Here is a 15,404-nt window from a genome sequence, read left to right as displayed (position 1 = left end):
AAACCCCTTACCTCATGGGACATGGGTAGCACTTTCAAGTTCAACATATTCATGAACCCTGTGCATTCTCTGTGGTAAAAATAATGGGTAGATGACAGTGGACATCACTGAGACACCTTTCTCTCTGTAATGGGTACAAATTGAACAGCCTCAGATCAGATCTGCTTTTCACAACTGGGTTAGTAGGTTGCATATTTCTTCTCCATTGATTTTGGTTTTCGATTTGGAACATAAACAAAGTTTGAAAGGCGGATATTTATCTTTATGATATTTATCTCCAGCTGGGTTATATTTTCTGAAATGCCAGCAAGTCACCCAAGTTTCTTCTGCCTCAGTTGCATATGGAGGTGCTCAGAGACTCTGGCAATAGGGAGTGTAATAAGAATCTTCAATAAAAAAATTCTCTCAAGATATTCACTTGATCCAGTGGATCTTCTTCTAGGCACATAATAGCTATTAGTCAACCACTTGCATATCCTAATCATACACTCATAAAGGAAAGCAGACTAATTTTTGTATGGCTAATTTTCTGGAGAAAGGGGTAGAGTGTCTGGAGGTATCTGGGAGGAATTTTCTTAAGCTATTATTTGCCATCAGGCAAAAGTATATAAAGCAGCCCTGTTACTCTCAGCTAAGAGGGGCAAAAGGAAGATACTGTAGAATATTTTCCTTTTTCACTCGCTTGAGTGAGGTACAGCTACTGTACCTTCCAGATGATGTTCTGTGACTCCAGAGTCATCAATTATCTCTTCTGTTCTCTACCTTCCCTCTTAGCATACTCCTGTCCTGATACCCCATTCATCTAGATGGTCCTGTAAATTTTCCTTGGGTCTATTGAAATCATCACCATTCTATCATCCTCACCACTTTCCTCTTCTTCTTCACCACTATTCTTATGGTCTACTACACTGGGAGCAGACAAAAAAAAAAAAAAACCTTCCTCACCTGTGCTTCCCACACAACAGATCTGGCCATATTCCATGAGCTTATGTATTTTTTACCCCTCTCCAGCTATTGGATGGACCCTGAAAATGCCTGTCACATTCAGAAGTAGGTGGCAGGTCTGGGGCACTCAAGGATCAAGGTGCTCACCTGGGTCAGTGGTGGTGAGTAGAACCCAAGGACAAGCTGAGTCAGGAAGCCAGGAGCTCAATTCAAGAATGGGATCTAGGTGCAAGAAGACTAAGGAAGCTGGGGGACCAGGCACACAGTGGTATCAGAGAGCAAGGCAGAGGAAAGAGCAAAACAGTCTTGGGCCAGGCTGAGCCCTATTGCCCAAATACTTCCTGATCCTGTTCAGCAGGTTCTTTGTTATGTATCTAGTGGCCTCCTTAAGCAAGGAAGACTTATAGTTTGTCCACCATCACCATGCATAACATTACATTACATAAGCTTCCATGCATTTGGTTCAGGCTCCTATAACACTTTATGAACCTATTTATGAACCAGGCAGAGTGGGAAAAAAGGCAGGGGTGTAGTTTTCTATGTTAGGGAGCAGTACACATCTTCTATCATCAAGGTGGGGGGTAGAGAAGGGGAATACCAAGGCATTGTGGGTCAGGATCCAGGTGGGGCCAGAGGAAAAGGACTTGGTAGTTGGGGTCTACTATAGACCTCCTCATCAGGATGATGAGGTAGATGAGGTATTCTCTAGGCAGCTCCCAGAGGCCATTCAGGTGAGGGAGGCAGTGGTCATGAGGGATCAAAATTACCCAGACATCTGCTGGGATGAGCAGATGGCCAAAACAAACCATTCATCTAGGTTCTTACACTGTGTGCAGGACCTCCACCTAACCCAGGTTGTGGCCAATCCCACCAGGGGTATCGCCTTGTTAGACTTGGTCTTAGCAACAGGGGATGATCTCGTGGGGAACTTGCGAGTACACAGTAACCTGGGAGATAGTGACCATCACTTGGTAGAATTCACTATTCAGTGAAGGGTGGGAAAAATATCCAGTGAGACTGAAGTGTTAGATTTCAGAAGGGCCAACTTTAGTAAACTTAGAAGGCTAGTTAGTAAGGTGGCTGAACTCAAGAGCATTGAGCAAATGGGGGTCCAGGAGGGCTGGAGGTTTCTCAAGGGAGTGATCCTTATCCTTGGGGCACAAAAGGAGTCTATCCCCTTATGCAGGAAAGAGGGCAAGGGGGCAAAAAAGCCCCCTTGGCTGAACAGGGAACTCCAGAAAAGATTGGGGGCAAAGAAAGAGATTTATAGGCCGTGGAAGCAGGGGGCAGTCACCAGGGAGGAATACACCTCCCTGGTGCGCTATTGCAGGGAGTCAGTTAGGCAGGCCAAGGCAGGACTGGAGCTTAGGCTGGCTTCAACAATTAAGGACAAGAAAAAGTCCTTCTACAGATAGATAGTGATCAAAAGGAAGGTGCAGAGCAACATTGGGCCCTTGCAGGACAAATCAGGACAGTTGGTGGTTGACGCAAGGAAAAAGGCAGAGCTCTTCAATGAGTTCTTTGCTTCAGTATTCCTAAGTACTGACCAAGACAATTCCCCCACCTTTGGACAAATGTCCAAAAGGCACCAGACCATCAAAGGTTAGTGCTGACTTAGTTAAGGAGCACTTGGAAGGGCTGGATGGGTGCAAGTCAGCAGGCCTGGATGACCTCCATCCATGGGTGCTGAAGGAATTGGCCAGTGTCATAGCTGAGCCACTGACACGGTTGTTCAAGTACTCATGGTGCTCCGGCCAGGTCCCTGAGGACTGGAAAAGGGCCAATGTGGTGCCCATTTTTAAGAAGGGGAGAAGGGATGAGCTGGGTAACTTTAGGCCAGTCAGTCTTACTTCTATCCTTGGGAAAATACTGGAAACAAATCATCAAAGAGTGCATTTGTGAAGGCCCAGCAGGGGAAACGATGCTAAAAGGAAACCAGCATGAGTTCATCACAGGTAGATCCTGCCTGACAAACCTTATAGCCTTTTATGACCAGGTCACACACTGTCTTGACATAGGAGCTGAGGCTGATGTCATCTACCTGGATTTTAAGAAGACCTTCAATACAGTTTCACATCCTATTCTCATAGGGAAGCTAGCAGGCTGTGGAGTGGACACTTAGACAGTCAGGTGGGTGGCCAACTGGCTTAGGGACTGCACCCAGAGAGTGGTGGTGGAAGGATTGTTCTCAGCCTGGAAGGAGGTGGGCAGTGGGGTCCTGCAGGGTTTGGTCCTTGGACCGGTGTTATTTAATATCTTCAGCAGTGATTTGGATGAGGGTATGGAGAGCACCCTCTCCGAGTTCACAGATGATACCAAGTTATGGGGCAAAGTTAACATACCGGAGGGCAGGGAGCAGATAAAGGCTGATCTAGAAAGGTTGGATCAATGGGCAGAACAAAATAGGACACAATTCAACAAAGATAAATGTAAGGTGCTCCACTTTGGGAGGAGGAATCCCCAGCATACCTATCGGTTGAAAGAAGACCTCCTCAGAAGCTCAGTGACTGAGAGGGATCTTGAAGTCATAGTTGACTCCAAGATGAACATAAGCTGGCAGTGTAATGAGGCCATCAACAAGGCCAATGACAGCTTGTTGTGTATTTAGTAGATGCATGACCAACAGATCGAGGGACATGATTCTCCCCCTCTATGCAGCATTGGTCAGGCTGCAGTTGGAGTACCGTGTCCAGTTTTGGGTGCCACACTCCAAGAAGGACACAGAGAATCTGGAGAGGGTTCAGAGGAGGGCCACTCACGTGATTAGTGACATCCATGAAAGAACCTATGAGGGGAGGTTGAGGGATCAGGATCTCTTCAGCCTTCACAAGAGGTGGCTGAGGAGAGACCTTGTAGCTGCCTATAAGTTTATTAAGGGAGGGCAACAGGGAATTGGAGAAGTGCTATTTACCAGAGCGCCCCTGAGAGTAAGCAGGAATAATGGATACAAACTAGTGGAAAGTAGATTCAGGTTACACATTAGGAAGACATTTTTTACAGTAAGGGTGGCCAGGATCTGGAATGGGCTTCCAAGAGAGGTGGTACTATCATCTAACTTGGAGGTCTTTAAGAGGAGGCTTGGTAGTCACCTGGTTGGGGTCATCTGACCTCAGTCCTCTTTCCTGCCAGGCGCAGGGGGTCAGACATGATGATCCATTGTGGTCCCTTCCGACTCTACAATCTATGAATCAATTCAGAGGCTCCTGGATGGGGACCTTTGTCCATCTGTCACTACAAACACTTGGTGTTTTCAGTGACCTTGAAGTTCAGGGCCAGCCACAGGAAGTGTATCCATCAATTAGGCTGGTGTGACCTCTTCTCAGGCTTTTGGAGATGGTATGGAGGGAGCTGGAAGGCTGTTATTTTTCAAATCCTGATGCTCCCAACAATCTCCCCAAGTTTTTCAAGCAGCCATTAGTCCACAGAAAAGCCCCTCCTTCGTGTACTAATTACAGGAAATCTATGGATATGTTGGTGAAAATCCTTCAGGCTTTGGTCTCTTTCAGCTGGAGGATATACTCCTACCTCAAGACTTGGCTGCCTGGAAGGACCAAGATAGTTATGGTGGCCACCCAGACAGGAAGGGCAAATCTGCACAATTACCTGACAAGGAAGTGTGAGTAACTTTTCCCTTGCAACTTAATGGCAACAAAACATTATTTTGGAACCTTCCTGGAGTGACAAGTTCATCAATGCTATAGAATACTGTCCAGTGTCCTACTCTTTCTAATTGTAACAGGAGCCCCTAACCCCTGTTACTCAAATAGAGAAAAGCAGCAGAGCTAAAGGGCTGAAGAACTTTAGGTTGCAAAGTGCAGAGGCCCAGGATGCTGATAGGGGAATGGAGAACTCCTGTTCCCTGTTAAGAAAGGGAGTGGACAGGTGACTGGAAGGGGTGGAACCCAGGAACTACCTAATCTTGGCTCCTGGGCTGGAGGTTCAGGCTGGCCCAGACAATGGAGAGGAAAGGAGCATCCTACAGAGAGAAGCAAGTCTGCTCCAGGCAGCCAGAGGTGAAGGATGGAGAGAGAAGGATGGTGTAGTGAGTAGCCCAGATGGGCTGAAGATGGAGATGGGCAGTAGCCAATGAGATAAAAAGGGGAGAGCATTAGGAAAGACATTCCAAGTTTTGTTATGGGTTTTGTTTGTATTTCTTTAGCCATGAGGCATGGGGAGGCTATGGGGAGCAGGGAGGTAACTAAGGCAGCCTGACAAAGGGTGCCTGGTTTTTTACATTGAACTGGGGTATTAGCCCATGGAGACAATGAAGGGGACTTGGCAAAGGGTGCTGTGTAGGCTGAGACCCCAGACCTGGAGCAGCTTCCCTGGGGCTCTTTTGTCTCACTGCATCTGTCACGATGCTGGGCCTGCTATCTGCACAGAGACAGCAGTGAGCTGGTCCTGCTTCTAGACCTGCCCCTGCTCACCAAGCCTCTAGTGGCAAGTTGCAACTGTGAGGGTAAAGTACAGTCAGATCAGGTGTTTTGCCTTACAATGTGACTGCTATGCTGAGCCAACTAACATTTCTTTGACTTGCCGGGTAAGGTCTAACAAGGCCCTTACACATTAATTTTAGGCAGCTCCTGGAGCTCTTAACCCCCTGGATTATCCACACATTAACACCTGAAACTAATTTTAAACACCCCTCCAGGGTGGTGATATGTGTTACCTAGCTTGTGTTCCATTAACATTTGACCACTCCCCACAGATGAGCCACCAAAGCTGCAATCCTCTAGCATCCCAGGATGCAGTATCCACTTTCCCCAACCTCCTCTTCTGTGTGGACACACTTTGCACCCCCTGCACTCTACTGTCTCAGACCAGGGAGGTGGGGGTTCTGGCACCAAGCCAATTCCCCCTTCCATCCCCAGGCATGTAGCTCCACGCAAAGAGCCTGAGAGCACGTCAGCTGGCCAGGTTGCAGTGCATGGACTGGTTCAGGAGTGGGATGTTGTTGGGGGGAGGGGACAATATAGGGGGTTGGACTAGGTTCCCATGAGCTGGTGCCTCCTTCCTGGGGTAGGGGTAGTGACTCCCCCAAAAACATTTTCCCTCACCACTCCCACCTCTCAGCTGCCTTGGGAAGCATGCTCAGTACCCCGCAATCCCAAGTTATTATACATGAGACATTCTTTAATTTATTTCCTCTTTATTTCTTTTTAAATTATTTTCTTCTTTACTTTTTTTTATTTTATCCTTCAGTGGCTGACTTCCTTCATTTCATATCCCCCCTTTCCCCCACACCCATTTCCTCTGTACCTCCCATTTCATTACCCCCCCATCCCATTAATTCTCTACCTCTGAACTTCACATTCCCAACCCCTCTCTTATACTTACAGCAGGGATAAAGTCCTGTCCTGATTCACCAGACCTGTAAAAGCAACTCACAGATGTAGTTTCTAGGCAGGCCCCAGCTTCCCAGCCCTCTAGCGGCAAGTCACATCTCTGCAGGTGGAGGACAGTCAGGGAAGGTTTTCAGTCTTAAGATGTGACTGCTCCAGGCTGGAGCTAGCACTAACACTTGAGCAGTTCAAAGTGCAGTATGTAACAAGGCCTTTACAGAGTGAATGGTTAGTTTCTCTGCCCCCATTAGAGTTCAAGGAATTGTTTAGCTGGCACCAAAGCCTAGGACAGTGGAAGGATTTCTGACGCATCCCCTTTTCTGCTGGCCTAGGTCTTTCCCAAATATGTTGACCGTTGCAAAATCCTGTTCCAAGTAGTACCTACATTCGAGGCATAGAGACTTCAGATGCTAAGCTTACTTTTAGGCTCAGTCTTGTTTCAGCTTTGCTTTTTCTTAAAACTGGCCCCTCATTCACATGACTGAATCAAGTTCCTATACTCCAGATACGGTCAAAACTCGAGAAACAGTTCTCTGCTCAGTGACTCCTATTGGCTATACCTAGACGCCTCCCTGCAGAGCACCTAGGATTCCTGGGTTGCCTTTCACCAGCTCCTACTTTCCTCATTGTTGATTGAGGAATCTAGGAATGCAACCCTGTTTCTTGGGATGACCCTATTGGAGGATAAACACTAACATTCAGAATGGTGAGGCCTAGGTGAAGGTGATTAAAATTATTTGGATATCTGACCCTTTCCCCTGATTTACCAACAACCAGCATGGAAATATCAATATTTTCTGGAAGGATAAACATTTCATGTTCTGGCCAGCTCCAGCCAAAATCTGTGCAAGATAACTGTAGGTAAAAGAGAGGCACCCTGGGTATAAAATAGGAAGATTAATTTTGATTTGTTAGGTGCACCTGCTTTAAATTCAGTGGAAAACTAAGGAGCTTAATTGTATTCATCAGACATGTTCGTGAATACTGTTTTCAAAAATATGAAAAGCATGAGTATCTTTTATGTAGAAGAAAGAAATATGGAAAACATGACAGCACTAAGTCATAAAGGAAAAGAGGACATTGAGTCTCTCCTTGACAGTCAATGAGGAGGTGAGACAGACCTGTAGAGAAGTGAGACAGACCTACTACATTGCAAAAGGAGTCATAGACCTCATTCTTCTTTCAGTACTGACCTTAGCTGGCTGACCTACTGCAGTATTTCTCCACTTGCCGTTTTGCCTTAATTTATTATCTGAATCCTTGTTTCCTTATACTATGAAGCTGCCCAGGCTGTGATTGTCTTTTTGCATATGCAGTGCTTAGTACCATGGAGTTATGATCTTTCCTGGAGTCAGGAGGTTGTTTCAAATTTCTACTAGTAAACAAATAGACCAGCTGGAGAAAAGATAATACATGATTCATGGTGGGAGACTCTCCAGGTTGTGTACTATATTCTAATAATGCCATAATGCATGCATGCCTTCCCAGCTTAGAGGGAAATGAGTTAATGCAGGCAAAATATGTATTAAAAACATGTTAGTCCTTTAGTATTTCCCAACCCACTTTGCTATGAACAACAGGCTGACACTAATAATCCCCAGTGGATTATTAAAGCTCCAGAGAGTGAATCATTGTCATGTGAAAACAGGTATCCCTGGAGCAGTAAGCATGAGCAAAGCTAAATGACATTCATGTTGGTACATAAAAACCTGTGCTGTGAGGAGGACAGTGACACTTGAAAATCCAGATTGGCTACAGACATATTCCTACATCCTTTGTGATTGTTTCCTAAAAATGTCTCCTGTGACTGTTGCTGGCACAGAATTGGTGCTATGTTTCTGCCTCTGTGATGAGTGAGTAGAAGCTCTTCTGGACCATCTGAGTAGAAACAATTTTGGGAATGTGAGTGGCGTAAGTAATGGGCCTTTTCATCACATGACACTTTGTTTATCCAAAAAAAAAGGATCTATAGCTCTGCTTCAAAAGAGAGAAAGGAAGCAAATTCAGGGAAGGTTATGCCCTTATTCAAATACTAAAGGGAATAAAAGTGCACACTTAGTTAGGTCTTATGATCAGCACCCAATGATTACATCACAAGAAGACTGTAAAGGACACAAATTGTTTTTTGGGTGAGTTCCTGAAACTGAGGGATTTTACAAGCCTTGGGATAGTGTTTACAATGAGAAAAAAACAGCAAATGAAATCTCTATCATTCTTCCCAGTTACAGCTTCTGGAGACAGGAAGGAAAATTTTCTCTACCATAGATAAGTTTGGTGATTGAAGGAGATTTTTTTTTTTATCTCCAGGAGTATCTTTGCTTCTGTATAGTTATATGGATGAAGGGTGATGTCAAGATACAGTCCACTGGAACATATGATCTGGTGCTGCTCAAATACATTTTGCTTCAAACAAGATAGAATATTACTGATTCATTCAATCATCCCTGCTACACTATGTATTACTTCTGTCTTAGTTTAGCCTGTGTCAGCTACCACTGTACCTCAGTGTCTTTGCTAGGCATACAGGTGTTAGAGCTAGCTAATTTGCACTGTCTTAGGGTCTACCCTCTCTTGGACAGCAGCCTTAAACACAAAGCTACTTGAATAAGCTGGTCACTGCCACCCACCAAGCTAGTCTCAGTTCATTGTCAAACAGACCTTTATCGTAGGTTACGGTATATAGAGAAGATGAATTGTAGCAGGACTTGCACAGAGTTAGAGTTTCTGGAACAGTACTGAATTGCTCATGGGCTCTGCAGTATGATACATATAGTCGCAGGGGTACATATGTAGCTGTATAAAGAACCTAGCTGTCTTTGGACAATCGGGGTCATAATCTGATGTAAAATAGAAAGTTGTGGAGTGCCCTAAATGACACTATGTAGTGTAGTAGTATTTGTGTATCAGTGAAATAGAATTCAGCTCAAAGTGTGGAAGGGCTGAATGCCTTACTTTAAACTGGTGATTTATTTTCTGTTTGTATTCCCTTTCTTCAGACATGGAAATGCTATAGGGACATGTGATGGGAAAAGCTTTGTGATTGGCAAAGGTTATTAGTGTGTAATGGATTTGGCTAACCTACAAGGAATATATAGGTTAGCCCCATCAGGGATCATAGTCCCATTATGCTGCATACTCAATAAACATATAACAAAAAGATACCCCCTGCCCCACAGCTTTCAAGGCTAGAGGTAAGTGTATCTGGCTAACACATAGGGAGAGCACAGGGTAACAATGATGATATTACCATGAAGGGAATAAGCTGCTGCTGCAGTTCAGCAGGTATCTAGCTACTGTTGGATGAGAGTGCCTTCTAGTGGAGTGAAAAAATGGCAGTCTGGTGTGAAGATGCTGACTTTATTAGAAGAATCCGAAGTAGTCCAATCTTACATATCAGATTCATTGTATGCATGGACTAGGTGCATTCTGTGCGATGAAAACCACTGATGAACAGTAGTGGAAATCACAGATAACTTTCTTCTCTCTTATGGATGAGCTATGAAGCCAATACACCAGGTCTAATTTTCAGAACCAGATAAGCAGGTTATGCAGGGTTCTTTTTTTTTCTCCACTGCTTCCAACTTCCTGTTTAGGTTGAAAGCAAAGTTTGATGAGAGCTTCCCTCCCCTCTCTCCCCAAACTGGGATTCAGTCAGAATTCCTTCACCACAGCAGACTTGGAAGAAGTTACTTAGCCTCAATCTGCTTCCACTGTATGTGGAGGTACTCAGAGACCCTGGCAAATGGAGATATATCAAGAACTTTAGTGAGAAGAATCTCTCAGGGTTACCCAATCTAACCCAGTGATTCCTCCAGTTACCACATCACAGGTGGTATTCAGTGGGGCTGTGAGATGCTTCGGTTGCTGATTCAATTCGGAGGAGATTCTGCCCAACTCAGCGGCCAAATCTCAGAATCCGAATCAAATTGGGAGATCAATAGAAAGGTCCAAATCAATCCACAGCCTCTGAATCAATTCAGAAAAGATTTGGAGGTGATTTGGAGATCTGGGCAGTCCTCACTCACCACCACAGGGAGCTGGACCCGGACTCCACGCTGGTAAGGGGGGGGGGGGGGCTGGAGGTGGGGGGAGGGGACCATGGGGGGACCCCCACCCGGCCCCATCTCCTGCCTGCTCCCTCAGCTCCCCTGAGTACCCCCAACCCCTGCCCACTCTCCCAGCCCCATCAATGATTGCCCCATCCGACCTCAGTGTCCCGGCGCTTAAAAAAACAAAACAAAAACCCTGCACTCACTGGCTGCTGCAGTGGCCATTGGGGCCTCCAGGGGCTCATGACAGACCCCGCTCACACACACAGTGCAGGGCAGTGGGGGGCAGTGGGGATCACCCCCTCTTCCCCATCCTGGCAGGAGCCAGTGACTGTGGGGCTTTTTTTTTTTAGGATGCTGGGGCTGTGCAGGGCAGCCATTGATAAGGCTGGGAGAGTGGGCGGGGGATGGGGCCTGTTTGATTTGGAGATTTGGATGATTCAAATTGGGACAGTGATTCGAATCACTCAATTGAATCACTGTCCCCAGAATCAGACAAATCCGAATCCAAAGCGAATACTAGCTGCTTCACACAGGCCTGGTATCCAGCCCTTTGTATGCAGCAGCCACACAGAGTATAGTTTTGTGTGTTATAAATTATGTGATGCTTCTGAAGGTACTAGGGATGAATCATTTTAAGATAACTTTTCTCAACAGTCAAAAATATTCACAACATCCCTATTATCCTCAACCAAGTATGGCATTGAGATGCTATAGAATACTTTAATTCTTTAATTCTTCACTTCCTTGACTTATTAAGACTCATGGGGATATGGCCTCTTTGACATGAATCCACAGGTTTATCTCCAAAATTGATCTTTTGTCATTTGTCACAGTGGAGTGTGTGCTGGGGTGATGCAATGGAGAAGAGAAACTGCTCAACTGTGACAGAGTTCATTCTCCTGGGATTAACAGATCGCCCTGAGCTGCAGGTTATCCTTTTTGTATTCTTCCTGGTGATCTATTTTATCACTGTTGTCTGGAATCTAGGGGTGCTCCTTTTAGTTTGGATTGATCCTCGGCTGCAAACACCCATGTACTTTTTTCTGGGAAACCTGTCCTTTGTGGACTTCTTCTACTCCTCAGTTATTGCCCCCAAAATGCTGGTGAACTTCTTAGCCAAGACCAGAACAATTTCATACAATGCTTGTGCCATGCAGCTATATCTTTTTGGTGCTACTGCAGATGTTGAATGTGTCCTGCTGGCTGTGATGGCATATGATCGCTATGTGGCCATATGTAACCCCTTGCTTTATCCAGTCATAATGTCCAGGAAGCTCTGTAACAAGCTGGTGTCTGGGGCCTACCTTGTGGGTTTGGTCGATTCAATGATACATACCTGCTGTACTTTTCAGCTGACATTCTGTGACTCCAATGTCATCAACCATTTCTTCTGTGATCTTCCTCCCCTCTTAGCACTCTCTTGCTCTGACACGCACATAAATGAGATTGTGTTGTTAACTTTCCTTGGGGCCATTGAAATGATCACCGTGCTCATCAGCATTCTCATCTCTTACTTGTCCATCTTCATTACCATCCTGAAGGTCCATTCCACTGGGGGCCGACGTAAAGCCTTGTCCACCTGTACCTCCCACCTGACAGCTGTAGCCATATTCCATGGGATTATTCTCTTCATGTATTTTCAACCTGCCTCCATCTACTCAATGGATACTGACAAAATGGCCTCAGTGTTTTATACCCTGGTGATCCCCATACTAAACCCTCTGATCTACAGCCTGAGGAACCAGGATGTGAAGGATGCATTAAAGAACACATTCAGGAGAATAGTAGATTTTAAATGAATGTTTTCATAGCCTAAGTAGTAGTCCATGTAGTAGGGGAGCAGAAAGGAGATTGCTTTAATCTGTATGACAAATCACTGTTGTTAAAGTAGTGCCCAATACATACATTTATTTTGTGCATATAGTATGTAATAAGATTGGGCCATATTATGGTACGGTTTGTAAAAGTTCTTATTTAAATGTGTTTACGTTGAAGTAAAGTCATATGGCTCTGTTTTCTTTACGGCCTTCTATTTAAGGAAAGAGTGGGTTAATTTTGTTCTGGGCTAGACTTGACTCTGCACTAAATGTCTCAGGTACTAGATAGTGGGCCATCATAAATCCTGTGGATTAACTTGCACATGAAGACCCATTGGGATACTGTTGGATTCAAGTCCCAGAAACTGGGGTCTTCCCAATATTTCTGGTGTTAAAGAAAGACATCAAAAGGCAAAAGAGTCTGGCTTGAAAAAGAGAATCCTAGAGACAAGGTGAAAAAGGTAGGACAAGAGAGACTGAAAATCTTGAAAGGGAGCCGATTGAACAGCTTTCTTGACTGGGAATCTTCCTGAGAGTTGGCCTATGCATGTGTGGCCCAAGGACTCTGCCTGCTCTATTTCCATTGGCTATAATACTGTTTTGTTTAAGAATAGCATTCTGCTTTGCTGCATGTGACTTTAAACACACTCCATTCCCTTTGAGAAGAAAAGTCCTTGTCCAGAAGCTAAGTAAAAAGGTATCTCCCTGGGAGTGTTCATGGGGCCACAGGTAATAAGACAGTACCAAGACCATTGGACCTGGTTATAAGAACACATTAGAGATTTAGCATAAGTTACTCAATCCTGTATATTTCCTCCATTGTATAAAGAAATGAAGCATGAACTGTTGTTTTAAGAGTAAGACTAAGGGCGTGTGTCGATGTAATGGGGGCGCTAAATTGAAGCGGTGGGTTTTAAAAAACACCACTTCAATTTAGGGCTGATTACACCCCCATGTCATGCACACACCCTGCTGACTTACCGGCCTCTCTGGTGGGGAGGGAAGGGTGAGCTGCTGGCAGGCGGAATGGCCCCTGGGCTGCGGGGTGTGCTTCCCTCCACAGCAGTAGTTCCCCCGCCCGCCAAAGTGGCACCTGCTTGTAGGCACCTGACTCAGGCAGTCCTGGGAGGCACCACAGCCATGGAGGGAAGCACCAGGCCCTTGGACAATTCAGGCAGGCAGGCAGGCTCCAGGGGGTGAATGGGGAGGGGAGATCAGGATCACCACTTTTCTTGGGCGGAGCCCGCTTTCCTGGGTTGCTGCCAGGCTGCTTGCAGAGCCACAGAGCTGCATGGAGCCTGGTGCTTCATTCCATGGCTGTAGGGACTGAAAAATAAACTACTTGGAGGAGTTTTAGTTTGCTGCACTCCAAGTAATTTAAGGTGCATTACGCCACCAAATTTCCTATAGTGGCTAGAATTAATGTGCAATATGCTGCCAAGGCGTGCAAACACCGACACCATTAAAGTAGTGCAACAGCATTTAGCCCAATTTGAAGTGTTGTGCACACACACCCCTCGTTTCATCAGCACACAGCCACAAACACTAGAAAATCCACTTTAACTTCATCCAAAGACAGAACTGTAAGTCTAGATTCTATTTTGCTGACCAAAACAGGAACTACATGCTCAACAATACCAAAGTGATTGTAGTGTTGGAGTGATGTTGTAGCTGTGATGGTTCAGGAAATATGGGAGAGGCAAATAATTTTGTGGGTGATATCTTTTATTGGACCAAACGCATGGGATAGATTTAGACAATCTTTCACATGCAGAATAATTGATCAAAATAATTGATGTCATTCACCATAGGAACCAGTAGTCATTAACCTCCATTGTTCACCCATTGTCGAAGATCAAAACCTGTATGATAAAGTCTTCTAACAGTCTATAGAGATAAGCTGTGTTAAACAATGGATGTTTAACAAGACTTGATGAAATTATCACACATAATAGGATGAAAATTCTTCCCATAAGCTCTTCAGATGTGTGCGTTAATGATCAACTGCTTATGTTAACATATACCCAATCAAAATGTAGATTGATGTATGTAATAAAGGAATGCATAACTGTGATTGTGAACCTAGGGAGAATGAGGAATCCAGTGGCCAGCCAGATCTCAGAGAGTCCACAACTTCTCTGGGTAAATGGTTCCAGTGTTTTCCTACCCTCCTTGTGAGAGAATTTTTTTTTTTCATAATATCAAACGTAAACTTCCCTTGCTGCAATTTGAGACCATTGCTCCTTGTTCTGTCATCTGTTACAAATGAGAACAGTCTGGTTCCATCCTCTTGGAACTACACTTCAGGTAGTTGAAGGCTGCTATTAAATCCTACCTTAATCTTCTGTACTCCAGACTAAATAAAACCAGTTTCCTCAGTGTCTTTTCAGAAGTCTTGTGCCCAGCCCCCTAACCGTTTTTGTTGTCCTCCACTGGACTGTCTCCAAGTTATACATTCCTTCTGTAGTGGGGGGCCCAAAAGTGGACACAGTACTCCAGATGTGGCTTCCCCAGTGCTGAATATAGGGGAATAATCATGTCTCTTTATCTGCTGGCAATGCTCCTACTAATGCAGCCCACTATGCTCTTAGCCTTCTTAGCAACAAGGGCACACTGTTGGTTCCTGTTCAACTTATTGTCCACGGTAACCACCAGGTCTTTTTTATGCAGAGCTCCTGCTTAGCCTTTCTTATCTCCACTGTGATAAGATAACACATAGAAAAATCTATGTTCTTCCTGGGAATGTCCAGACGAGCATGCAATCCCTTTGAGATGGGGCAATAGACACATGCAGGAATGAAAAAAATGTGACCCATGCTGCAAACTTCCAGTGTGGGAAGAAAATTAGACACCTGGATATCCAAACACCTGAGGCAACCAGAGGCTGGGTCTTCCACGGAGATGCTCTAGGTGGCAGAACATCTCTGTGGTTGGCCCCTCACCCTGGTGCTGAAATGTGCAGCCGGCCAGACTGTGTGTTCACTACCAGGACTCCAGTGGGGTCAGCAAGGGGTCGGGGGGGGGGGCTGGAGGAGGGGAGAAGGGACCATGGGGAGGGACTCCTGCCTGCCAGTCCAACCCACTCCCCCAGCCCCCACAAACTCTGCCCTGTCCAGCCCCAACCCCTGCCTGCCTCTCTGAGGCCCTGATCACGTTCCTGCCCTGCCCCTCCTCTCCCCAACCTCCCCTCCCCCCCGGTCACTTCCCTGCATGGCCCCACCCCCACCAGCCCCTCTAACCCCCCCAGT

The 15,404-nt window shown here is 45.5% G+C and overlaps 2 protein-coding genes across 2 annotated transcripts in view; one reads left to right on the top strand and one right to left on the bottom strand.

Annotated features, from left to right (window-relative positions):
• LOC102576342 (olfactory receptor 4S2-like) overlaps window positions 1-15,404 on the bottom strand; it is a 64,016-nt gene that overhangs the window by 31,171 nt on the left and 17,441 nt on the right. The window lies entirely within an intron of this gene.
• LOC102576808 (olfactory receptor 5I1-like) lies at window positions 11,180-12,343 on the top strand. Its single transcript, XM_019496747.2, has one exon. The coding sequence runs from the start codon at window positions 11,197-11,199 to the stop codon at window positions 12,136-12,138; it is 942 nt and encodes a 313-aa protein (XP_019352292.1). The 5' UTR covers window positions 11,180-11,196; the 3' UTR covers window positions 12,139-12,343.

This window comes from Alligator mississippiensis, chromosome 2, assembly GCF_030867095.1.
Source record: "Alligator mississippiensis isolate rAllMis1 chromosome 2, rAllMis1, whole genome shotgun sequence".
NCBI lineage: Eukaryota > Metazoa > Chordata > Crocodylia > Alligatoridae > Alligator > Alligator mississippiensis.
This window is presented reverse-complemented; position numbering and strand designations above follow the sequence as displayed.